Genomic DNA, 27,898 nt, shown 5'->3' with positions numbered 1-27,898 from the left:
ATTGAATTCTCATATAGAGAATTTTATCGATGAATTTTTAAATAATTTAATTCTTTTGATTAAAAAAAAAAATTTCAAGAACAATTACCTACATTTTTCGAGGAATTCTATTAAAATTGTATTAAAAATAATTGAATGTTTACAACGAATTTGATTTAAACTTTTCAAAATATAATTGAATTTTGCAAAGAATTTTATTAAAATGCCTCAAAATTATTGAATTTTTGGAAAAATTTTGTTATTTATCTTTAATAATTGAATTCTTTGGAAGAATTGTTTATCTAAATAATTGAATTCTTAAGAAGAATTTTATTAAAATCTAAAAGAATAATTAAATTATTTCAAAAGAATTTGATAAAAATTGTATTTGAAATAATTGATTTCTTTGGAACAATTTTATTAAAATATTTGAAAATAAATAATAATTGAATGTCTGTGAAAAATTCTAATATTTTTTTCAATAATTGAATTCTTCCAAAAAATTTTTTAAAAAAATTTTTTTCAATAATTGATTTTTTCGAGGAATTGAAATTCAATTTTTAAGAATATTTCTGTAAAATTGTTTTAAAAATAATTGAAATTCTGCGATGAATTTTATTATTTATGAAAATTATTGAATATAGTTGCAAAGAATTTTTTTTAAAAAACTAAAAAATATTTTTTTAAAAAAATTTTTAAAAATAATTTAATTTCTGAGAAGAATTATATTACTTATATAAATATTTATTTTATTGCATCGAATGTTATTCAAGTTTTTAAAAATAATAAATTGAATTTATGGGAAGAATTTTATTATTTACAAAAATAATTCAATTCTTGCATCGAATTTTTTTATAAAAATTTATAGAATATAATTGAATTCTTGCGAAGAGTTTGATAACAATCTTTCTAAATAATTAATTATTTTAAAAAATTTTATTAAAATTTTGTTTTAAATAATTGATTTTCTGTAAAAATTTATTTATTTATATAAATAATTAAATGTGTGTGTAGAAATTTAGTAAAAAAATTTTTATTAAAATAATTCATTTCTTTCAAAAAATTTTATTAAAATGTTTAAAAAGAATTGAATATTTGTGAAAAAATTTGTTATTTTTGAAAATAATTGAATTCTTACAAAGAATTTAAAAAAAAATTTTTTTTAAATAATTGATTTTTTTCGAGGAATTAAACATTAATTTTTAAGAATAATTACACTTTTTGAGCAATTCCTGTAAAATTGTATTAAAAATAATTGAAATCCTGCGATGAATTTTATTATTTATGAAAATAATAATTGAATAGTTGCAAAGAATTTTATTAAAATTTTCAAAAAATAATTGAATTCCTCAGAAGAATTTTTTTTTTATAAAAATAATTGAATATTTGCAAAAAAAATTTTGTTATTTATAAAAATAATTGAATATTTGCAAAAAAATTTGATTAAAATGTTTAAAAAGAATTGAAATTCAGTGAAAAGTTTTGTTATTTTTGAAAATAATTGAATTTTTACAACGAATTTTATTAAAATTGTAAGAAATAATTGAATTCCAGAGAGGAATTTTATTCTTTTTTTAAATAATTGAATTCCTGAGAAGAATTCTATTATTTTTAAAAATAATTGAATTTCTAAAAAGAATTTTATTATTTATGAAAATAATTGAATTGTAGCAGCGAATTTGATTAATATTTTTCAAAATAATTGAAGTTTTCAGAAAAATTTTATTATTCACAATAATAATTGAATTCCTTCGAAGAATTTTATTAGTTATAAAAATAATTGAATTTTGCAAAGAATTTTATTAAAATGCCTTAAAATAATTGAAATTTTGGATAAATTTTGTTGTTTATCTTTAATAATTGAATCCTTCCAAAGAATTTAAAAAAAAATTTTTTTTAATAATTTATAACTTCGAGGAATGGAAATTAAATTTTTAAGAAGAATAAAATTTCTCGAGCAATTCCTGTAAAATTGAATTAAAAATAATTGAAAACCTGCGATGAATTTTATTATATTTATGAAAATAATTGAATAGTTGCTAAGAATTTTATTAAAATTTTCAAAAAACAAAAAAATAATTTAATTCCTGATAAGAATTTTATTATTTATAAAAATAATTGAATTATTGCGAAAAATTTTATTCAAAATGTTTAAAAAGAATTGAATTTTTGTTATTTTTGAGAAGTTTTTTTATTTCTAGTATTAGCGAATTTAAAGTAAATTCTAAAAAAAAAACAGAAATAGTAGCTTTTAGTGGCTGAAATCTAAAAAACGTATCCAAATAGTATCATAACGTACAAAAAGTAGTAAATTTAGTTTTAATAGATGAGTTTCGCGAAGCCTGTATTAGAAAAAATGATATTAATGTAAAAAATACAAAATTTACCAAAGATACTTTTATTTTCAATATAGTTTATTTCTATGAGGTTATTAAATCAGTTTTTTATTTATTTATTATTTTTTTTTATTAGTTAGAGAGTAAAATTACAGTAAGCTTGCAGTAAACTTGTCGTAAAATCATCTACTATCTGTGCGACATCCTTAATTTAACAATTCAACACATTTCATAATTGATACAATTTTTTTTAACAAAACACGACTTAATGACACTTTTTTATCTACAGAATAAGTTTCGATAAAGTAATTTTTTTCAAAATCATTGCTTATATTTATTAAATCCATGAGATTCTTTTTATTGCACTCACTGTACTCATCATCGTTAATGAATTGCCTTGGATAATTTTCATAATATATTTTTAATAGTTGTAGGAGTTGTTGAAGTATTTCTTTATCTTTTATCAATTGTTTTTCACATTTTTTTGGCATAAATTGTGAAAGTTGCTCAATAGTAATACTTGGGATTACACCCAAATATGCAGTTCGGTTTATGTGAAAATAATAATTTTCTGTTGCACTTTCAGAAATGTAAAAAATTATTTTCGAAATATTCTTATTCTCATCATTGTATGTTTCACTTTTTTCACTGCATTCATCCTTTACAATCCTCTCAAAATATTGAATGAAAAATTTGAGACGGTTTTTGAATTTTTTATCTTTCTCGTGAAGTTGATTCAAATTTTTATTGCTATTGTTTCTGTAATTTTTACTTTCTTGATCGTCTTCCGTTAGCTGCAAGAATATATTTTAAATATTAGTTTTTTTTTTTTTTTTTTTTTTTTTTTTAAATCATTAAGGGCATTTGAACCTTGATGACGTTACAGATTATGCAAAGCATGTGTGACGTCATCAAGGTTCAAATGCCCTTAAAGACCCAAAAAAAATGTATAGTCAACAGTTGTTAAAGTAGAAAAAGAAAAACTTTAAAATAGTTATATTGATGTTTTAATTTTTAAATACTTTTAACTGTTAATTTTTAGGATTTAGGAAAAAAAAACTGTGATTGTTACGCAAAAATAGTATTGATAGAAAAGTTTGTAAATTACCCTTAATCGGCGACATTGATTTATTTTTTCCACTTGATTTTTTATATCATTGTTTAAAGAATTTCTGTTAGTATTCAGTTTTCCAAAATCAAACTTTTTAATAACTTCATTTAATGATTCGAATTGCAATAGACTATGAATGTAGCATTTTGAGTATTTTTTGCTATCAATTTGAGTTGGAAAATTTGTGTCATATAAATGTAATAATTCCAAAATATTTTCAAATATTTCTTTATTTTGTAGCAGATGTTGCCGTTCACATTCAACTGGCATTAGATGATTGATTGCCAAAGTTGCATTTTGAATCAAGTTAAAATCAACGGTAAAATTGGGAAATGTGTGAAATATGTAATTATTATCTGCAGCGGCAGTGATAATGTCAAACACTTTCTTAAAATCGTTTATGTTTTTATAAATATATTTGCATTTATAGTTATTTAAAATTTTATCAACATATTTAATAGCAGTTTTCAAATCGTTTTTGAATTGTTTATCTCTAGGAGGAATGTCATTAACTGCTTTTAAGGTACTTCCTGCATTATGTACCATTATTTTTGGCATTGTTGTAATTTTTGGTTGTGTCATTATTTTTTCTGTTGTAATTTTTGGTTGTGCCATTTTTCTTGCCGTTGTAATTGTTGGTTGTGCCATTTTTCTTGCCGTTGTAATTGTTGGTTGTGCCATTTTTCTTGCCGTTGTATTTGTTGGTTGTGCCATTTTTCTCGCCGTTGTAATTTTTGGTTGTGCCATTTTTCTCGCCGTTGTAATTTTTGGTTGTGCCATTTTTCTTGCCGTTGTAATTGTTGGTTGTGCCATTTTTCTTGCCGTTGTAATTGTTGGTTGTGCCATTTTTCTTGCCGTTGTATTTGTTGGTTGTGCCATTTTTCTCGCCGTTGGTTTTATTATTCCTGACCGTATTGTAGTTGTTGACTGTCTTTCAATTTTCCGATTAGTCGTAGCAGTGAAACGAGCCGTTGTAATACCATCTCGATTTTTAGTAATTACACTACTTTTGCCATTATAATCTTGAAAATAATGAAACATACCCAAAAGGATGCAGAGAAAAATACCAAAAATTTGTAGAGATAATTTGCCAGCCATTTTGTCTTTTTCTTTAAAAACCGCACGTAGTGGAAGTTTGAAACAAAAAAATATCTCCTAAAAATTGAGACACTGTCGTCATTATATACAAAAGGAATACAAAAAATTGACAATTGTAACAAATCTATTGGACCAAAAGCACTTAATACAGACTTTAAAAAAAAAAAATAACCAATAATAAACTATCGTTTTCGTTCTACAATAATAATGCAATCCGTAGCCAAGAAATATTTATTCGTGACACAAAAGAAACTAATAAATGTGCTTAGTTTCAAAAGAAAATTATTTTCTATTTTATCTTCGTTTTTTTTTTTTTTGATCGAAAATGTCGTTAAATTTATGAAAATAAACGTTCTTAGAAGTTTAGATTATACACAGAGGTCTGAATGGCTTTTTTATATTTTTGATATCGGAGTGGTTTGCAATATGTATTTTTGTCCTCTGAACGGAAACTTGGATACAAAACATTAGCACGTCTGGATTTTGAAAAAAGTGGGGGAGGGTCACTAAAAACAAATTTTTGGGATTTAAAGATCACTTTTCTCGAAATCCTGAAGTGCTAGACAATTTTAGAACCCGGGATCGTATTCAGCGGACGAAATTACATTACAAACGACTCCCATGTCAAAAATAACGAAAACACAAATTTTTAGGTTTCTACCCCCACTTTTTTCAAAATTCCGAAGTGCTAGACAATTTCCGAACTTGGGATCGTATTCAGGGGACGAAATTATGTAAGAAACGACTCCCATGTCAAAAATAGGGAACAAAAAATTATTTTTCGATTTCTACCCCCACTTTTCTTAAAATTCTAAAAAGATGGACAATTTTAGAATCTGGGATCGTATTCAGCGGGCAAAATTACGTTAAAAACGACTCCCATATCAAAAATAGGGAACAAAAAAGTTTTTAGATTTCTACCCCCCACTTTTCTCAAATTTTTGAAGTGCTAGACAACTTTAGAACCCGGGATCGTATTCAGCGGACGAAATTACATTACAAACGACTCCCATGTCAAAAATAACGAAAACACAAATTTTTTTTGTCTCTACCCCCACTTTTTTCAAAATTCCGAAGTGCTAGATAATTTTGGAACCCGGGATCGTATTCAGGGGACGAAATTATGTAAGAAACGACTCCCATGTCAAAAATAGGGAACAAACATTTTTTTTCGATTTCTACCCCCACTTTTTTCAAAAAATGTATTTCTTTTCGATTTTGCGCATAAGGGTCGTAAAGTACACATTTCAAGCTTTTATTCTATCATGAAGATCTCAAGCACGTAAGTTTAGAGATAATGAAATATTTTTAAAGCTCTCAAAAACTTTTGGGGGGGGGGGGGGGTTCTCACTCCTACTTTTCTCAAAATCCTTACTTTCTAGACAATTTTGCAATTTAGAATCGTGTTCAGTGGACAAAAATACATAAAAATCGACTCTCATGTCAAAAATAGATAACAAACAATTTTTTTTGTTTCATTACACCCACTTTTTTCAAAAACCTAAAGAATTATGCCATTTTTAAAAGTGGGATCGTGTTCAGCGGTAAAAAATACATAAGAATTCACTCCCATCTCAAAAATAAAAAACAAAAATTTTTTTTTGCCCTATTACCCCCACTTTTTTCAAAAATATAGCGAGTTAAGTTATTTTGGAACCTAGGATCGTGTTCAGCGGTCAAAAATACACAAGAATCCACTCCCATATGTCAAAAATAGTGAAAAAAATTTTATTTTGATACTTTACCCCCACTTTTTTAAAAAATTGGTTTTTTTTAGTTTTGCGCTCATGAATCTTAAAGTGAACGTTTCCAGTCTTTTTTTCGTCTCTAGCGTATTATATAGATTAAAAAGAAATATATAAATTTCGAAAACACGCTTTTTTGGGCTTAAACCCCTTTTTTCAAAATTTTCAAGTGATATAGACAATTTCAGAACCCGGGATTGTATTCAGCGCACGAAATAACATTACAAACGATTCCCAAGTCAAAAATAACGAAAAACACAAATTTTTTTTATCCCTACCCCCACTTTTCTCAAAATTCTAAAGTGATAGACAATTTTAGAATCCGGGATCGTATTCAGTGGACAAAATTACATTGGAAACGATTCCCATGTCAAAAATAAGTAACAAAAAATTTTTTTCCAATTTCTACCCCCACTTTTTTCAAAAAATTCGATTTTTTTTTGGTCCTGCGCATAAGGGTCTGAAAGAGTACGTTTCAAATCTTATTTTCTCTCTAGTAAGTCAGGGGCCATTCACAAACTACATAAGGATTTAAGGGGTCCATTCACAAACGACCCCTAAGGGTAGAAGGGGGGGAGGGGGGTAATATAAAAATTGCGCTAATGTATTTAAAATTTTTTACAAAGGGCGAGGGGGGGGGGGATTTTCAAAAAAATTCCTTTACGAAATTTTTGAATGACCCCTTATTTATTATTATGTATTAATATTATTATTCAAAACCTGCAAAAATACGTTTTTGTTGGGGGGTGGGTCTTTCCCCCACTTTTTCCAAAAAATCTGACGTATTCTACTCTTTGAAATACACTTTGATATCAAAAGTGAATAAAAGGTCGAATTTCTAGTAAAAATTTTAATTCGAAATAAATCTTTTGTATTTAATATTAATTCAAATAAATTAATAAATATTAAACAAAATTGTAAAAATTATTAATTATTATTAATTATTTTTACGGAATAAACCCGAAAGTTTCTAAGTACAACTGTTTAGTGGACGCAAAGAGCATGAGTTAGAAAAGGACAGAATTATATTTGCGTCCTTTTCTATCACATGCATCTTGTTCTCGAATCTCGAAATTATGAAACTGTTGGTAAATAAACGAAAAAACTTCTGGTCAGTTAACTGCGGTCGGTAACTAAAAAAATTTAATTCCCTACATTATCGACTCATTATCGACTGTAAACTTTCGCTTCCGCTCGATAGGGGAGCGCCGCGAGACGAATCCTAGACAAGGGAGATTTCTACTTTATCACTACAGCCATTTAAATTTTCCCCGTCAGAAGTTTAATTTGTTTTTAATGAGGGAGAGAGAGAAAAAGAAAACAAACAAGAAAAATAGTAATAATTATTCCCAAAGAGAATTAAAATTTTTGTTTTCTATTGTCTCTTTAATTCCACAACAAATATTCCTCTTTTTATTTCGCCGTCTGTCTGTGTGTTGGCCCCTCTCCAGCTTTCACTCTGTGTCTCTCTTATCTCCCACCAGTATTAAGTTGAGCATCTAAGAAGCAACACAAGACAAGAAGGCTTTCTTTCTCTTTGATTTTGCTTTGCGCCTATGGCCCGTCGTGTTGACCCATCGTTGACCGGTCGGGGGCGTGCAAAGTGCTGCTCTCGCTCATCGTCGCGTTGTTGATTCCCGCAACAATGGGCGGACGCAAAACTATTTAACGCGCGGATAAAGTGGGGTTTCACAAATTGGCCGCCAGTTGGTGGTGTGCGTGGTTTTTTAATTTCAAAAAGAAGAAGAAGAAGAAGAAAAGAAAATTAAACAAGTGCGCGTGTGTGTCGTTTTATTTCTATATTAATTCCATACATTTTTTCGCTTAATAACTGAAATAAAAAAAAAAAGTGTCTTGAACCCTTCGTTTCTCGTGTGTGTGTCAGTGTCTTTTCCACTCTTTGAATCTCTTAGCTTGCTCTTAGCCTTAGCGAGAGAAGAATTTGTTTTATATTGAGAAAGCCAAGTAGCAAGTTTCAACCTGCGACTCATACACGTTCCTTATTTCATCTTCTTCTCTTTCTCTGTTCGTTCGCGTCTTTAAAAATCCCCCCGAACCATTCGCCGGAAATTGAAATTATTTTTCTTTTTCTCTAATACAAAAAAATTATCTTTCGCTTTTTTTTTTAAGGTTAGAAAATCGATTCTCGATCGGAAAAAAATATCCCCTTTCTCTATGTGACTCGGTGACTGTTAATATTAATATTAATAATACTAAAAACCTTAAAAACAAAATGTGAAAAATAAATTTCTAAAAAATTGTTTGAAAAATAGAGGAAAAATGTCACATAACATGTGGTGAGTGATGTTGGACGCGTGAATATTGGAAAAAAGTGTAAACATGTGATATCGAAAGGATTAAAATCCCTTTGTGGTGTTAAATTACAAAAAAACGACGGAAGAGAATTTTTCTCGTGGCTCTTGCGAAGTGAGAGGTTTTCAAAATAGGAATTCGTCTCTTTTTTTACCGAAAAACAGCTGGAGTGCTCGATGTTACCTTGAAATTTCTTCTAAATGGGCGAATAAAAAAAAAGGTGAGTTCCTGAAACATTTTTTTTTCCTTTTCCTCTCCTTTTTTCCTAAATTGAGAATACCGTTACACCTGTGTTCTCTTATTTTTCACGCTTGGTCCTCTTCTCAATTATTCTCGAGGAGAGAAATTGTTATTTTCCGTAAAATTTTTTCTCCCCCTAAAAATTCATTATTTTCAGGAATTACATTCTCTTCTTTTCCTAATACAAAATTCTCTTCCGTCGATAAGGATTCCAACTATTTGGAGGTTATGTTATTCAATGTTTGTTGCGAGATGAAACTTTTTCAACTTTTTTTTTTTATTTTTTGCTTTATTTAATATTAATATTAAAATTACTTGAAATATTATTTGTATAAGTAATTGAGTATTAATATAATATAATATAATAAATATAATATATATTTTTTATTAATAATGATTTAAAAGTAATTAAAAATATTACATAAATAATTTATTTATATTTATTTGTTCATGTATTATTTTTTTCTACTATTTTTCCGGCTACAAAACAACAGTTAAATAATGAAGAATTTTTCGTCTAATTGAATATAATGATTTATTAATTTAATATTTAATGAAATAAGTAATTAAGTATCTCGCGTGTGTGCATTTATTATCGCAAAAATTAAATACTTCCTGGCTTACTTTCATAAATTCATTATACTTATAGTGATAATTAATTCAAGATTACAATCAGAATCATTTATATACATATATATTATACGTACATTGTGTGGTAGAAAAGAATTTGTAATTTAAATATGAATTTAAACGATTTAAATATTTTTTCTTCTTTCATCATTTAATTGTATGACTTTTAAGATTTAAAAAAAAAATTATAGATTCAAAAATAGGGGCAATATAATATAAAAATTTTTAGAAAAAAAAGTATTTATATGTATAGTCACTGATATTATTTGGACTAATTGTTTGGTGACAAGAAGAAGAAGGAAAGGAAAAAAATTAGGGTCATTTAAAGAATTTATTATCATTGATAGTGGCTTAAAAGAAAAACAAAGTGATAAAAATTTTATTTTATTTGATTATTGTTTATACAATGTATGTACTTTTAATTCGCTAATACTAGAAATAAAAAAAACTTCTCAAAATTTAAAGTCTCAAATTCTTTAAAACGATTCAATTATTTTCAAAAAATATTCAAAATTCCATTTTTAATATTTAGTATTTTCATAAAAAATTCTCAAAAGAATTCAATTATTTAAAAACAAATTTATAAACTTCATCCAAAATTCAATTATTTTCATAAATAATAAAATTTTCACAGAAATTCAATTAATTTAGAATAAAATTTTCAAAAAAATCAATTATTTAACAAAATTTTTATACAATTCTTCACAATAATTCAATTACTTTCACTATTAATATCATTTTTCATGGAAATTCAATTTTTTAAAAAAATTTTAATAAAATTCTTTCCAAGAATTCAGTTATTTACATAAATGATTCTTCGAAAGAATTAAATTATTTACATAAATAATTCTTCGAAAGAATTCAAATATTAAAGATAAATAACAAAATTTTCCCGAAATTTCAATTATTTTTGAGGTATTTTTAATAAAATTCTTTTCAAAATTCAATTATTTTTATAAATAATAAAATTCTTTGTAGGCATTCAATTATTTTAAAAAGTTTTAATCAAATTCAATTATTTTCATTACTAATAAAATTCTTTTTAGAAATTCAATTATTTTCATAAATAATAATCAAATTCTTTTTAGAAATTCAATTATTTTTATAAATAATAACATTTCTTGCAGAAATTCAATTATCTCAGGAATACAATTTTACAGAAATTGCTCGAGAAATTTAATTATTCTTAAAAATTTAATTTCAATTCCTAGAAAAACACAAAGTTGTTTAAAAAAAATATTTTTTTTTAAATTCTTTGGAAGAATTCAATTATTTACAAAAATATTAGAATTTTTCACAAGAATTCAATTATTTTCAAATATTTTAATAAAATTCTTTGTAAAATTCAATTATTTTTCTAAATAATAATATTCATCACCGGAATTCAATTATTTTTAAAAGTAATAAATTTCTTCTTGGAAATTCAATTATTTAAAAAAAATTCTAATAAAATCGTTCTCAAGAATTCAATTATTTGTAAAATTAATAAATTTCTTTTTGGAAATTCAATTATTTTTAAATATTCTAATAAAATCGTTGGCAATAAATTCACTTATTTAGAAAAATATTAAAATTTTTTACAGAAATTCAATTTTTTTAATATAATTTTAATAGAATCTCCCGAAAGAATTCAATTATTTTGTACAATTTTATAAACAGTAAAATTCTTTGCTGGAATTTAATTATTTTCAATACAATTTGAATAGAATTTCACTAAAGGGTTCAATTATTTTTTTTTTAAATTTCTAGAAAAAATACAATTATTTTTAAAAATATCAATTAAAATCTATTATTTTCAAAATTTTTATTAAAATATTCTTTCAAAATATTCAATTATTTTCAAAAATTCTAATAAAATTCTTCGAAACAATTCAATTATTTTAAAAAATATTTAAATTCTTTGAGACAATTCAATTAGTTTTATAAAATAGTAAAATTGTTCGGAGCAATTCAATTATTTACAAAAATTATTCCCGAAAATTCAATTATTTTGAAGCATTTTAATAAAATTCTTTGCAAAATTCAATTATTTTTATAAATAACAACATTCATCACAAGAATTCAATTATTTAAAAAAATTCTAATAAAATCGTTCACAAGAATTTAAATTCAATAATTTTTGAAAGTAATAAATTTCGTCTTTGGAAATTCAATTATTTAAAAATATTCTAATAAAATCGTTGGTAATCACTTTTTTTTAGTTTGAAAACTACTTTTTGCTACTTTTTAAAAATTAATTATCGAGTGCGAAGTCTGTTACTATTATTTTATTATTATTAACATTATTATTTTAAAAAATTTTAATTTTCAAGTTTTTCTATATTTAAAAATGAAAGAAAGAACTTGGTAGCTCTATCGCTTTTTTGAAATCAGAATATCTCTCTTGTGAAGTGAATTACTTAAAGATACTGATTGAACTAAAAACTTAAAAATAAAAAAAGAATAATAAATTCTTTCCTTTATTTCTAAGTTTTCAGTTTTGATTTTTGTATTTTTATAATTTTACGATAAATTTTCAAGTTTTTTTTATTTTTCTACTTATTATTTGCTATTTATTTATTTTTATTATTATTATTATTATTATTATTATTATTATTATTATTAACATTATCATTATTATCATTATTACGTATGACTCGTTATTAATAGTTATTAAATTGAAATGAAACTTTGGAGTTTGTTTGGTGGGAAAATGAAATACTTCCTGTTGGGACAATGATCTTTGGCGAGAGCGCAGATGTATTAAAATAATACGAGTCAATGAGTGATCATTTAAAGTAAATGAAACAATCAGTGTCTTTAAGTGACTCACTTCACAAGAGAGATATTCTGATTTCAAAGAAAGCGATAGAGCCTCCAAGTTCTTTCTTTCATTTTCAAATATTTAAAATACAGTTTCCTTATTTTGGAATTAATTCATCAGAAATTTTTTTGAAAATAGCGGTAGGTACAAAATTTTCATAAAAGAAAAATTTTTTTTATATATTTGTGAAAAATATAAATTCTAGTTGAAATTTTATTCGAGATATGTCGAGTAACGAGGAAAGGAAAGATGTTTTATTAATAAAAAACAATTTTTCTAGAGTTTAGAGTGGGGGAAATTTAGTTAATAAAAATAGAATTTTCGTGGTACGTAGGCAATAGTGTTAAGTTCGTTTATGCAAAAAAATATGCAACAAATTAGAAAGTAGAAGGTTAAATTACAATCGTTTAATTTTGTACCAAGAGAATTGAGATTCTCACGTTTTTTTTTTATAATTGTCTAGGAGGAATTTAATTTTTCCGTTCTATTTTATAACACATAGTAATAAGAAAATCAATGCGTGTTGTAATAAAATACACAAATGGAAGTTGATTTAGAGAACTGGTTCTTTTTTTTTTTTTTCTTTAAAATATTCTTTTTATAATATGACATTTGATTGGAATTGATAAGCGAGAGCGCGAGAGTTGCGCAATTACAATGTGTGGAGAGAAATTATTATCAAAGCGCGCACCTCTCGTAATAAATACACACACACAAACACAATTTTCAACTTGTTACTCGAATATTTATTAATGATAAAATCAAAATTATTCGAAACGATTTAATTATTGTCATTCGATATTATAACGTGATAATTTATTGACATATAGGTGAGAGTTTAATCTTCTTTTATGTATCTCGAAAAATGCCTTTTCAAAAAGTAAATTTCTTTCTTAACCTACTTTTGGACATTCTTTAATTGGATTTTTTTTATTTGATTATTTGACAAGTATTTTTTTTTGGGTAATTATTGTAATGGTTTGAGTTTAACTTCTTATTCTTAAAATGATGCGGTGTATTTAATGGGAGGTTTAACAATGGAGTGTGTAACATGAAATGTTTTATGGCATTAATCATATTTAATAGGGTTCGGATTCTTTGTATACCTAAACATTTACTTTAGTGTGACAAACTTATTTACCATTAGGATCTGTTTTGATAAAACTACTTTTAACATCTTAATGGGTAACATCTTTAAGATACTTTCGAAAGCAGCTTCAAAAATTAGCACCTTTTACAAACCCTCTTCTATAAACAAAAAAAAAACCTTTTTTAGCTTCAATTTTTAGATTAAATCTTTAATTTAATACATACGACCTAATTCTAGAATCATCTAAACAAAAAAGTAGACAATTTGTCAAAAATTACCCTCTTACGATTTGACATGACTAAGAGTATAATTAATTTTCAGAGATTAAAAAGATTTGATTTGGCTTTTTTGTATTTCCAGTGAGCATGGAGAGAGGAGAAGAAGTTTACGAGGGTTCTTCTATCGTCGAGGGATGAAAGTGAGAGAAAAAGATGGCAACAATATCGGTCGAGGCAGGTGCTGAACCAATGGCCTTAGAAATGTCGGCAGGTGCAAATTTAGGGACTATTCCACGTCGTGTAAATCTGGAATTTCCACCACCACCAACGTATCCACCACCTCACAATAATCATACAAATAATTGTTCAAATATTCTCGTTGATAATTCCTGTAGTAATATGTCAATGATTCCCACCTTACCGAGTGGTTCACGTCTCAGACAATATCAAGACTATTCATACGCTTATTATGAACCAAGTACAAGTGCAATTAATAATTCATATCCAATGGAGTCAACAAATCCGTTTATTCATCAAAATATCGATAATATTGACGCCTATCATAACGTATCGAATCCATTTTCTCTCGACATTGCCAATTCTTATTCAGGCGATAATAATCAAAGGCGAATTTATCAACAAAATCATTATCAATCGAATCATTATGTTACGAAGGAAATGAATCCACAAAAGAGGCATACTTACGTAACACGTTATGGAACCGAGGAGAATATCTACGAGGAAATTTCAGATCTTGGGTAAGTTTATTGTTATTATTAAAAAAGTTCAAAGTAGTTCCGAATAATAAGAATTTAAATTTTAGGCGTCAATGTCCTCGATCGATTCGTGGATCCAGACAATCGTTGGTAGCCGAGGAAGTGCGTCGTGTACAATATCGTCATCGACGTGTCCTCGGTGAATTAAATCTCAGCGTTGAAGCAATGCTAATGCCAAAGACAATCGAAGGAACGGAGAGCATTGCCGAAAATCCAAAGGACACATCAACTGACGAACTACTCGGCAATATGAGTCCAACCGATCAACTCTTATCACCAATAGCCTGCGATTTAGATTCTGGTTTTAGTGGCAGTTCCAGTGCAAGTTACAGGTAAGTTCCCCCTTCTTGATTTCCCAAAAATTCAAAAATTCCCCAATCCTAAATTTCTCTTTACATTTTCAGATCTGGACTTGGCTCCCTAAGAAGAGGAGTCGTAAATCAAAGAAATAATAATTACGAGGCAAATCAACGGAAAACAAAGGCGGCTATGATCTGGAAAAAGGGTTGGAAGAAGTTACAGGCCTTGGGAAGTAATTCAGAGAAGCAGAAAAATGGTGAGTTTCTTTTTTTTTTATAATCAACAAAAAAAAAACGAAACTAATTATGAAAAAAGAAAAGATTATTTCAGCTTTGAGTATCATTTTATTCGACCGATAAATATAAAGAGGGGTTAAGTGTATTCAAAGAGTCTCTCGCGCGTTTTAAATGAATTATATCGTGCGATAACCTCAAAGCAAACGTCCCTGGACCAAGATCATAAGACGTTTCTGATATAAAAATTGATGGAGAGAAATGTATATTATAACAAAGAAGTGACTGATACGATAATATCATTTTTCTTGATATACACGTTGTATCATAAAGAAATTCTCGTAAATTGAAGAAATAGAAAATAGAGAAAATTAAAAACAAGGATTAATATTCCAATGATAAAAACCTTTCTTGTAAAGAAAGGACTATTTGGAAATAATTAAAATGGCATTTTTTTGGACCCTTTTTATGCTCTTTTATATTATAAAAATTCTTGGAATAAGTGGACGAGGTGTTTCAATAATATTGAAACGTAGTGAGAAAAAAGGGTTCTTTTGGAAAACTGAAAAGACATTTTTTGTGGCATTTTTATGCCTTTTGAGATAGATTCTCAAGATCTTCGTTTGCATGTTTGGTAGTATAGTAATGATGCAAGTTAATTTTATATAGTTCTTTTAATTAAAAATTTATTCTCTTAGTTTTTAATTTAACTTTTTTTTGTATTATTAAATTTTGTATTTCTTTTCAAATTAAAAAAAAAATTTATTTGTATTTTTTTTATGATTATGTAAAAACTTGTTACGAGTTTATTTTTGTACTCGAAAAAGTTAATATAAAAGTAAATCTTTGTTTCTTTTGTACATTGTTTTCTAAAATTAATGTCGGTTACTTGCTGTCGCTTTCTTTCTGTTTCTCGTTGTTGCAAATGCTTCGCATCTCTGTTGTGATACGTTTGCAATGAATGAATTTCAAGAAAGAAAACGACTAAAGATTTCGAAAATAATTGAAATTAATTCTTAAAGCAATGTACCTAAAATTGAATACTTTAATTCATTAATTTTTTATTTCGATTTCTTAATATTCCGTCTTTAATAACTTTGGTAATTATTTTGTTTTTTCAAAATTTAACGTTCTTTATTTTGAATTTTTAATTAATTTTGATTACTATTTTTACGTTTCTAAAACGTTTTAGTTTTTAAAATTTGTTTTAAGTTTAAAATCTGGTTCAGTAGATACAAGAACTGTATAAAATTAATATTCTCTCAGTATTCATGTTTTTTTACCGCAGACGGTTTTCTTTTTAACATAATTTTGCAAAAAAAGTTGAATTTTAAAAATCTAGTTTTTACAATAACTAAAAGAATTTGAATTTGAGTAATTTTAGTACAATTTTTTTTACTTTTTTAAAAGCATTCAATGAAGTTTTGTTAGTATTTGGTTTCTTTTCGTTTTTATATGATAAACGATTGTGTCTTTAAAGGTTATGTCAATTTAAAAATATAATTCAAGATTACTGTAAATTTTATAAAGAAACTATTTTTTAGGTTGCATTGATTTCTAGTGGGAAAATGTTTAATTTTCGTAAAGAAATAGATTAATCGAAAACGATAGATTGTGAGATTAATTTTTCTCTTTTTCCTTTAGAGTAAAAGATTTTGCAATCGATCAAAAGGCCCGATGTATAGTATGAATTTCAATTAGATTGCTTCGTCTCCTCACTATGTATCGTATTATATCCTTGGCTGAGTTGCTTTATTTCCAAGTACCGACAATTAATTCTAATGATAAACGAAGATGAATTTATATTATATATATAGTACAATTCACTCACACAATTTCTCAAAATGCGCGCTTTATTATTACATCATTTAACATCTATTCTATGCTTACTAACTAGACTAGAAATTTTTTTTATCTTCAATATATTTATTTCTATTATGTAGAGAGATTAAAAGAGGTAGTTAATTACTTAAAAAACGGTTAAGAATTTTCTTTTACTACAAATTTATTTTTATTACCGTAAGATTAAAATTTTTTTTTTTTAAATTGTTACCTATTGGGAAATTTGTGTTTTTTGTTAAATTTTAAAAAATAGTTTTTAAAAAAAACGAATATAATATTATGTCGTTAAACTAGAGGGCTCAAGTGATTAGAAGATCCGATCCTGGGCAGCATCGCAATGCATCTTCGTGTCCTTCACTCCCCCTCCTCCCTTCGGGGCCCATCATAAGTCGGTGGCTTCACTGGAATTTCAATTGAACAAAACTAGATTTATTTTTGTTTATACCGTTATATTCAACATTATATTCTCTTAGAATAATCGAAATTTTAATTGACATAACCTTAAAATAGATGAACAACATTTATCTTTCACCATAGTAATGATAAAATGAGTTTTTTTCAGTAGAATTTATCGTTGTTTTTTTTTAATAATTGGGATAGCAGAAATAAAGAAAAATAAAATGATTATTAATTACTAAAAAAACGTAAGAAAAAAATGAAAATAGGAGAAATTTTAATAAAACATGCGTATGTTAATAAATATAATAATTCAAATGAAAGTACAAGTCATTTAATTAAAGTATGTGTACTAAAATTACTCAATTTCTTTTAAATAATGTCTTTAGGCTTTCTGGTTAAAAAATTAAAGTAAATTGTTTAATACTGAAACATGATCTCAAAATCAATATTAGTTCACTGTGTTCGATAAATATACAAAAATATTATACAAATATTTCGAATATAAATTTTTTAAAAAGCAGAAATTTAAAAAAAACTATAACAGAAAATTGAAATGTTTTTTGAAATAATTTTGAATTTTAAAAGCTAACTTTTAAATTTGATTAATCATACATTTTGAATCTTAATTTTAATTAATAAATTTTAAATTTTTATTTCAAATATTAAATTTGCAATTTTTATTTCAATTATTAAATTTGTAATTTTAATTTCAATTATTAAGCTTTCAATTTTAATTGGTAAATTTTCGTATTTAATAATTATTGAATTTTTTATTTTAGTTTTAAAAAATACATGTTTTATTTCAATTAATGGATTTTTAATTATAATTGATAAATTTTGAATTTTAAGAAATGGATTTTCAAATTTAATTATTTTAAATAGTACATACGTTTTCAATTATAATTAATAAGTTCTCTGTTTTAATTAATGGATATTCAATTTTAATTTCAATTTTTCAATTTTAATTTCAATTGTTAAGTTGTCAATTATAATTACAATTATTAAATTTTCAATTTTAATTAATGAATTTTCAATTTTAATTCATGCATTTTCAATTTTAATTTTAAAAAGTAAATTTTTTATTTCAATTCATGGATTTTTAATTATAATTGATATATTTTCTATTTTAATTAATGAATTTTCTGTTTTCATTTTAACTAATAAATTTTTTTGTTTAAGTTTCAATTATTATATTTTCAATTTTAATTTTTACTATTAAATTTTCATTGATAAATTTTTAACTTTAATTAATGATTTTTCAATTTTAATTCATGCATTTTCAATTATAATTGATAAATTTCATACTTTAGTTAATGGATTTTCTGTTTTCATTTTAAATAATAAATTTTTACTTTAAATTTTAATTAATAAATATTCAATTTTAATTTTAAATAATAAATTTTCAATTTTAATTTGAATTATTAAATTTTTTAATATTAATTTGAATCATTAAACTTTTTAATTTTAATTATTAAACTTTCAATTTTAATTTCAATTATTAAATTTTCAATTTTATTTTCAATTAAATTTCAATTATTAAATTTTCAATTTTATTTTCAATTAAATTTTCAATTTTATTTTCAATTAAATTTTCAATTTTAATTGATAAATTTTTAATTTTCTTTAATGAATTTTCAATTTTAATTCATGCATTTGCAATTTTAATTTTAAATAGAATAAATTTTTTATTTCAATTAATAGATTTTCAATTATAATTGATACTTTTTGAATTTTAAGAAATGGATTGTTAAAATTTAATTTTTTTAAATAATTGAATTAAAATTGATAAATTTTCTATTTTAAATAATGGATTTTCATTTTTTTTATTTTAAGCCTAATAAATTTCTATTTTGAATTTTAATTAATAAATTTTTAATCTTTATTAATAATTTAAAATATTTCAATTTAAAATTTGTCGTTTTTCAAATAGAAGCGAATTAAAATGTTGTTCTTTTTTCTTTTAAAAAATACCAAAAATAATTAAATTGAACGTTAGGTAAAATGTCTTTTCAAGTTTTCAAAGAAACGGGTTTTTTTTAAATAATCTATTTTAAAATACAGAAAATTTTTATTTACGATTTTGAGGTTATGTATTCAAGTTTCTTTTTCTTTTGGAAAAATGAAACCTATTGCATTAGGTAAAAATGTCTTTTTAATTTTTCAAAGAAACTTTTTTTTTGTCAATTGTTTTTTTTTAAATAATTGTTGAAGGTAGAGGGAGGGAGAGAAAGAGAGAAAGAGAGAGAGTATAGATTGCAGAAAAATATGAGAGTTTACGGGAAAATTTCTCAGGAGGTAAACAAAAATTGCCAAACAATTGAACATTGTGAATTTTGCGATCATTTGAAGAGACCTCGTCAGTTTCCTTTCTTGTCCTTTTCTACATGTTTTCTCTCTCACTCTCCCTCGTTCTCTCTCTCTCTCTCTCGTTTTGGACAATATTCCCTTTCGCGTTTATTTTCTGCCTTTCTCTCTCGTGAGAGTACAATGCACAATTCCCTGCGTTCTCTCTCTCTATCTTTTTCTCTTTTCTCTCGGTCGGCACTCGATTGCCTTTCGTTGGCGCTGTCTACCTTCCGCTCGGTCTGACAACCCGATTCCCCAACCGGGCGACGGGCTTCGTTGCTCTTACCAACTGCTGCCTTGTTTCACGTTACTTTTTGAATCGCTCGCTCGCTCTTCGTTGGCCATATAATTCACAGTCCTCACAGTCTCTCTCTCAGCTTGTGTGTCCGCCATGTTTTTTCCTCTCTCCCACTGTAGTTGTACACACAGTACCACAAGAAGGCAGTGTGGAGAGAATATTCTTTGTCGCGTTCTCAAAAATAAAAAACTCCCTTACCTCTAAATTCATAAACATAATATTTAAAGTGTAACATTTTTTCAATTACATCAATAAATATTTTTTTTTTTTTTGGAAAACAATGTTTTCCTTGGACAATGGTCAACGACCCGTGACTATTTTTTCCCCCCCTCTTCTCTCTTTCTCTCTCCCTCGGATAAATAACGTCAAGTGTATTATAATACCGGGAGAGTGAAAATTTTGTGTTTACATTTTTTTTTATCTTCCGAATTATCAAAAAATTAGATCCGAGAGTGTGTGTGGAAAAAAAAGTTTATTTAAAAAAAAAATACAAAAAGGATAAAAAAAAAATAAACCAGTGCATGGAAATTGGATAGGTTAAGTCGTCAACTCGCCCTGGCGAAGAGGACGACTCCATATACTTAAATGATGGAGGAACTCCAACGAAATGGCATTGTGCTTATTAAATGTGAGTCTTTCACTTCTTTTCTTTTTTTTTTATTTAATTTTCTTATTTTTTTAAATTAGAAATTAGAAAATTTTTATACACTTTTAAATTCTTGTTAAAATTTGTAAATATGGAACGATTTCTTTTCTGATGATTTTTTTTTCCCTACAAAGAGAACGTATAACATTTCTAACCTCGTGGGAGATGTTTTTTTCTCTCTCACAAAATATAATGTTGACAATAGCTATTTTTTCTATAGTCTTCTTCGATTTTTTTTTAAGATTAGAGAATAAAATTAATTTCTTCGAGAATCGATGAAAATTTTTTTAGAAATACACGTGTTGCTTTAAATACAATTATTTGAATATTCTTTTTTTAAAAGAGGTTAAATTTATCTCAAGGTTAATGTGATTTTTTTATCTTTTCGAAACTTTATTATTTTTATTTCTTTTCGATAGAAATTTATATTTAACGTCATTGTTTACAATAGAAATTTTCTATTTTTGTTTTTACACATCGATATAATTATAATTTTAATGAAAAATTGAATTTTGATTTAATTTAAATTTAATAAAATTAAAAAATTTTTTAATTAATAATTGAAAACAAAAATCATAAAAATATCAATAATAATGAACATAATAATAATAAAAGTTGTAACCATAATAGTGGCAATTAAAATTAAATTGATTAAGGGGGGGGGGGGATTATGAAAATTTTGTTAATTTCTAACAATTAGTAATTTAGATTATTAGGAATTGATAAAAATTTTAAAATTCATTAGAATTATATTTAACAGTAATATGTCTTAATTCCACGTGTTTTCAAGTTCGAATTTCATCTGGTTCGACAGTTGAAGAAACAAATGATTAATTCAATATTTATATTTGGGAAAAATTCAAAACCAAGCTATTGCTATTGTCGCACTTGAAAATGAGGTTTAAATTAAAGTCAATTATTATAAATTTTGTAATGCTACTTTTTTTTAAAAATAATTTTTGTTGAATAATATAAAATAAATTACCAATATTATCAGAAATAAAAGAAAATTTCTAAACCAAACCCCCCCCCCCCCTCCACAGGCACTATTTACCATAAAATTATTAAGAATTTACCATATAATACATACATTATTCAAAAAAAAAAAAATACCACTAAATATTATAAGTAACCATACAAAAGTTTAAATTTTTATAAAATAATTTAAATTTCATGAAGATTCTGTAAATTTTTATAAAATCCTTCAAAATTCGCATAAAATGCTGTAAGTTACGATAAATATTATAAAATTATTAAAAATTGACATAAAACACCATCAAGTTCATATTAAATAATATAAATTATAATAAAATATACTTTAAAATCCTGTAAATTACAATAAAATATGAGAAATTTTCATAAAATAATGTAAGTTACTATAAAATACTATAAAATTCATTTATAAAAATCCTTTAAATAACCATAAAATTTTCTAAAATCATAGAAAATTTCAAACAAACCCTTTAAACTACCATAAAATACTGTAAATTACCATAAATATTATAAAAGTTTTTAAATATCTTTTAAATAGCATAAAATATCATAAAAATCCTTTGCAATCCCATAAAATAAGTAAAGTATCATGAAATACTATAAAATTTCATAAAAATTCTTTAAAATATTTTATAATAGCATAAAATACTGTAAGTTACCATAAATATTATAAAATTCTATAAAATTTTATAAAAATTCTTTGCATTACCAAACAATACGACAATTCATAAATTTCATTAAATTACCATAAAATTTTCTAAAACCATATAAAATTTCATAAAAATCCCATAAAATACTGTGAGTTACCATAAATATCATAAAATTTCATAAAAAATCCTTTAAAATACCATAAAATACTGTAAGTTACCATAAAAATTATAAAATTTCATAAAACTTCTTATCATTACCAAAAAATACAATTTATAAATTTCATCAAATTACCATAAAATTTTCTAAAACCACATAAAATTTCATAAAAATCCTTTAAAATACCATAAAATAAGTAAGTTACCATAAAATTCATTAAAATACCATAAAATTTTCTAAAATCACATAGAATTTCATAAAAATCCCATAAAATAAGTAGGGTACCATGAAATATTATAAAATTTCATAAAAATTCATCAAACTACCATAAAATTTTCTAAAATCATATAAAATTTCATAAAAATCCCATAAAATACTGTGAGTTACCATAAATATCATAAAATTTCATGAAAATCCTTAAAAAATACCATAAAATACTGTAAGTTACCATAAATATTATAAAATTCTATAAAATTTCATAAAACTTCTTTAAATTACCATAAAATACGACAAATTTCCAAAAAATAACGTAAGTTACCATATAAAATACTATAAAATTCATTAATAAATTTCCTTTAAATTACCATAAAATTTTCTAAATTCACATAAAAATCCTTTAAAATCCCATAAAAGTAAGTAAGTTACCATAAATATTATAACATTCCATAAAAATTCTTTAAATTATCTATAATTACTAGAAAATACTCCAAATTTCCATAAAATAATGTAAGTTATCATAAAATACTAATAATTACTAGAAAATACTTCAAATTTTCATAAAATAATGTAAGTTATCATAAAATACTAAAAATTACCATAGAACCCCCTGAAAATTCATATTAAATAATATAAATTAATATAAATAATATAAAGTACCACAAAAAATAGTTAAAATTTTTCATAAATTAATCTAAATTCTCATAAAAAATATACTGTAATTTACCATTAAAATTATTTTAAAAATGTGAATAAATATATAAAAATTGAAAATTCCCAAATTTCTCAAATTTTATTATTTTGACATTGAATAGAAAAAAAATGAAAATAAAACTTGATCCTGTTAAATGAGATTGAATGTTCGACGAGCGAATAATTTCGGTTCGCTGAACGAACATCCGGTGTATACGGGGGTATAAAATGTATAGTAGAAATGATCAAATGCCTATTGAAGCGGATGTTCCATCTGCACTTTAAAAATCGAATATATACTCGAGAGAGACTCTTTGTTTACTTTCTTTTTTTCTTTTTTCTCTCCGATCATCGTCACATTCATCATCTTAATTCTCGTTTTTCACCTTAAATTATTAAGTTAAAATACACAAACCGAAAACAAAATGAAAATACATTTATTTTTAAATTCAATTTTCGATGTTAATTAAAGGAAAAGAAAGAATATTTTTTAAGGGCCTGGAACACAAACTGTATATAGTAAATTAAGAGTATGTATTATATTCGATTAAAGCTGTCTTATTGTAGAAGGAACATTATCTTTCAAGTGTTTCTACAGTTGGAGTATGTTTGACCTTTTCTTTTTATTGTAAAACCACCATTGATTTTTTTTCGGATCATTAATTTCTTCGGTATTTCTTCGGTAGAATTAAAGTAGTTGTGTAAAAAAAGTCGTGTAAAAGCACCATTACTTTTAGGACCATTAATATGTTAGTGCTTATACAATTGGATTAAAATAACACTTATTGTAAAAGCACCATTACTTCTAGGATTATCAATTTTTTCTCTTATTTCCACACTAGGATTAAAGTAGTCTTATTGTAAAAGTACCATTACTTTAGAAACCATTTTGTAGAATGGTGATTCTACAATACATTTAAAGTAGTCCTTTTATAAAAAAAGTACAAATAATTTTCGAATAATTAATTTTTCGGTGTTTATACATTGGAAAAAATAGTTCTATTGTAAAAGCACCATTATTTCTAGGACCATTAATTTTTGGCCGTTTTTACAATAAATTAAAAATAATTCTATTGTAAAAGTACCATTATTTCTAGGACCATTAATTTTTGGGCGTTTTTACAATAAATTAAAAATAATTCTATTGTAAAAGTACCATTATTTCTAGGACCATTAATTTTTGGCCGTTTTTACAATAAATTAAAAATAATTATATTGTAAAAGTACCATTATTTCTAGGACCATTAATTTTTGGGTAATTTACAATAAATTTTTAAATAAATTCTATTGTAAAAGTACCATTATTTTTAGGAGGATTAATTTTTTTGTGTTTCTACAGTAGATTTAAAATAATTCTATTGTAAAAGCACCATTAATTTTAGGATTATTAATTTTTTTGGGTCTTATAGTAAAAATAATAATTAATATTACTGTTATCATCAAATTATTATTTTTGTTATTATTATTAAATTAACAAAAGAAATAATTTTGGGAAAATAAAATTTAAAAAACTATTTTTAAAAATTTAGTTTATTTATCGACAAATTAAAGATTTTATCATTCTCAGAAGAGTTGGTGAAAAGGCGTCATCGCAATTTTATAGTAAAAAGAAAAAAAAAATTATCTCAGAATACCTACTGAATCATCGCAAACTTGAAACCTACATTTTGAATATCGTAATAATAATAGTAATGATTATAATAATTTCATTTGAGAATCTTTTTGTGTTCTTAAATTTAAATAAACATTTAAAAAAACATTTGGAAAATATATTTTAAAAAAATTTTTTCTTCCTTTTTTTAATACATCAAAAGAAAAAAATAATATTTTGTTAATAATTATTGTCGAAATGCTTTTTTTCTAAAAAAAAATTCTTCTCAATGAAATTTTGTTATTATATATTATTAATATTTTCACAGTAAAATTAAATGAGTTTAAAAAAAGAAAATGAAAAGAGGTTAATTTGAAAAACTCTCCTTCATTGGACCAACGCACGTGCTATCAGTCACACACAAATTCCATTGAAGTCCTTTAGCAACAGTGCTTCTCATTTGGAAGAATAATTAACAATTTGAAAAATTGAATGTTTATTATTATTATTATTATTATTATTATTATTATTAGTATTATTTTATTACTATTTTTATTTAGATCTAATTTTTTTGGCTTGAAAATTAAAAAAGCTAAGAAAAGGGGTGAAAATTTATTATAGAAACTAACCTCAAAAATAAAATATTTTGTTCAATTTAGAACTAATTTTTTGGCTAGAAAATTAAAAAAAAAACTTACTAGGTAAGAAGTCATTTTTTTATCTAAATTATTTTAACCAGAAAAACGAAAAACAGCGAATAATCTTGAATTATTTTTAAAATATTGTAAAAGCACCATAATTTTTAGGGTGTTTCTACACTAAACGTTAAGTGGTCCTATTGTAAAAGCACCATTATTCTCAGGGTGTTTTTACACTAGACGCAAAATGGTTCTGTTGCAAAAACACCATTATTTTTAAGGTGTTTTTACACTAGACGTAAAGTGGTCCTATTGTAGAAGCACCATTATTTTTAGGGTACCTCTACACTAGAATTAATAAAGTCCTATTGTAAAAGTTTTTAGTTAGTTTTGAAGTTAAAATTAATATATAGAATTCAATTTTTCTTTTTAATTTCTAATAAATAAAAGTTACACTATAAATTTATAAATTTTTGATAAAAAATAAACATTAAAAAAATGGTAAAAAATATTGTGTATAGTATGGAATAAAAAATATTTTGTTTTTCTCAATATTAAAATTTTACTTGACGACGCATAGTATAATCATAAAGTGTGACAAATTAAATGATCTGTTTGAGAGTCACTGATGTATGTGCATTTGTGTGAACGCAAAAGCAAGAGAGAGAGAGAGAGAGAGAGAGAGAGAGAGAGAGAGAGAGAGAGAGAGAGAGAGAGAGAGAGAGAGAGGGATCAAGTTAATTTTGTTTGAGAATTTGTCTATGTTTAAGGCAGCGAGTTTGCTCTGCTGGAGTGACAATTTTGCGACAGTCGCACAGCATCTCATGTGTGTTGAAATTATTCAACTGTCTATTGTCAGGGTTCTCTCATTACGTGTGATTTATATTTCTTTTCATACATATATATCCAATCTTTTTCTTATGTAATTTTTTTAATTGGATTTTTTCATTTTTAATCCATTTTTAAAAAATTCTTTTTTTTTCTTATTTTAATAACTATAATTTTCTATTTTTCTATTTTAATAAATTTAATTTTCTATCTTTCTATTTTAATAAATTTAATTTTCTATTTTTCTATTTTAATAAATTTAATTTTCTATTTTTCTATTTTAATAAATTTAATTTTCTATTTTTCTATTTTAATAAATTTAATTTTCTATTTTTCTATTTTAATAAATTTAATTTTCTATTTTAATAATTGTAATTTTTATCTTTTTGCTAATTTTAATCATTCTAATTTTTTATTTATTTTAATCATTGTAATAAACCTCTTTTTGTTGTGGAAGCACTTTAAAAGTAATAGTGCTTTTACAACAGGTGTTTTTTAATTCTAGTGTGGAAACACCCTAACAATAATGGTGCTCATATAAAAAGGTCTAATTTAATTATACTGTGTGGAAGCACCTTAAAAATAATAGTGCTTTTAGAATAGAACTTCTTTAATGATATTGTAGAAATACCCTTAAAAGTAATAGTGTTTTTACAACAGGACTTTCTTAATTCCAGTGTGGAAACACCCTTAAAATAATGGTGCTTTTATATTAAGACTAGTTTAATTATACTGTGTGGAAGCACCTTAAAAATAATATTCCTTTTAGAATAGAACTTCTTTAATGATATTGTAGAAATACCCTTATAAGTAATAGTGTTTTTACAACAGGACTTTTCGAATTCCAGTGTGGAAACACCCTTAAAATAATGGTGCTTTTATAATAAGACTAGTTTAATTATACTGTGTGGAAACACCCTTAAAATAATGGTGCTTTTATATTAAGACTAGTTTAATTATACTGTGTGGAAACACCTTAAAAATAATGGTGCTTTTACAATTTCATTACTTTAATATGCCATTGTTGAAGAACCTTAAAAATAATAGTGCTTTTACAATAAAACCACTTTAATTCCACTGTGAAAACACCCAAATGTTCTAATTTTAATGGTCCTTCTACAATAGTAAAACGTTAATCTAATTGTGAAAACATCTTTTAATTAATGGTTTTTTTTACAATAGAAAAAACATTTTGGAAACACCCAAAATTTAATTGTTCTTCTACAATAGTAGAAAATTAATCCAATTGTGGAAAAATTCATAAAATAATGGTATTTCTACAATAGTAAATAATAAATTATTCATTATAATATTAAAATTGAATTATTTATATTAATAGTACTAATGATAATTTATTATTTTTCTATTTATTTATTTTCCTATTTATTATTTTTTCTTATTTATTTATTTATTTCTCTATTTATTTATTTATTTTTCTATTTATTTATTTTCTTATTTATTTATGATTTATTTGTTTTCTTTTTATTTATTTTCTTATATTTATTTTCCTATTTATTATTTTTTATTTATTTTTTTTCTTGTTTATTTTTTTGCCTATTTATTATTTTTTTCATTTTTTTCTTGTTTATTTATTTACTGCGAGGAATAATTGTAAAATTGGTGGGCAATTTTTCCATTGTGTAGATAAAAATCGGAACGACTTTGACATGCGCCCTTTGAAAAAAATAATAATTTAAATGTCAAGAGAATGAGGGAGAGGGGGGAACTG

The 27,898-nt window shown here is 24.6% G+C and overlaps 2 protein-coding genes across 5 annotated transcripts in view; one reads left to right on the top strand and one right to left on the bottom strand.

Moving 5' to 3' along the window:
* Window positions 1-27,898, top strand: part of LOC122511984 (rho guanine nucleotide exchange factor 10) — a 68,649-nt gene that overhangs the window by 9,655 nt on the left and 31,096 nt on the right. Inside the window, exons 1-4 of one of the 4 annotated variants that reach the window (XM_043627588.1) lie at window positions 7,754-8,801; window positions 13,704-14,321; window positions 14,387-14,671; window positions 14,744-14,895. The exons of 1 other annotated variant lie outside the window; for it this stretch is intronic. In XM_043627588.1, coding sequence (XP_043483523.1) covers window positions 13,777-14,321; window positions 14,387-14,671; window positions 14,744-14,895 — 982 coding nt within the window. In that variant the 5' untranslated portion in view covers window positions 7,754-8,801; window positions 13,704-13,776. Of the gene's footprint in view, window positions 1-7,753; window positions 8,802-13,703; window positions 14,322-14,386; window positions 14,672-14,743; window positions 14,896-19,508; window positions 20,386-27,898 lie in introns of those variants that run through there. 2 more of the 4 variants (XM_043627592.1, XM_043627600.1) reach the window with 2 other exon arrangements.
* On the bottom strand, window positions 2,427-4,757 carry LOC122512007. The gene is made up of 2 exons (XM_043627612.1): window positions 3,424-4,757; window positions 2,427-3,109 (listed from the first exon to the last, which is right to left on the bottom strand). The coding sequence occupies exons 1-2, from the start codon at window positions 4,522-4,524 to the stop codon at window positions 2,522-2,524; spliced, it is 1,689 nt and encodes a 562-aa protein (XP_043483547.1). The 5' UTR covers window positions 4,525-4,757; the 3' UTR covers window positions 2,427-2,521.

This window comes from Leptopilina heterotoma, unplaced genomic scaffold, assembly GCF_015476425.1.
Source record: "Leptopilina heterotoma isolate Lh14 unplaced genomic scaffold, ASM1547642v1 Lhet_123, whole genome shotgun sequence".
Taxonomy (NCBI): domain Eukaryota; kingdom Metazoa; phylum Arthropoda; class Insecta; order Hymenoptera; family Figitidae; genus Leptopilina; species Leptopilina heterotoma.
The sequence above is the reverse complement of the archived record's forward strand: the minus strand, read 5'-3'. Positions and strand labels throughout refer to the sequence as shown.

What these genes read in the sequence shown, in the direction of transcription:
- LOC122512007 (XM_043627612.1), bottom strand. Translation starts at nt 4,524, where the DNA reads ATGGCTGGCAAATTATCTCTACAAATTTTTGGTATTTTTCTCTGCATC. An exon ending in ATCAATGTCGCCGATTAAGG is followed by an intron (nt 3,110 to 3,423) that starts GTAATTTACAAA and finishes ATATTCTTGCAG; the next exon opens with CTAACGGAAGACGATCAAGA.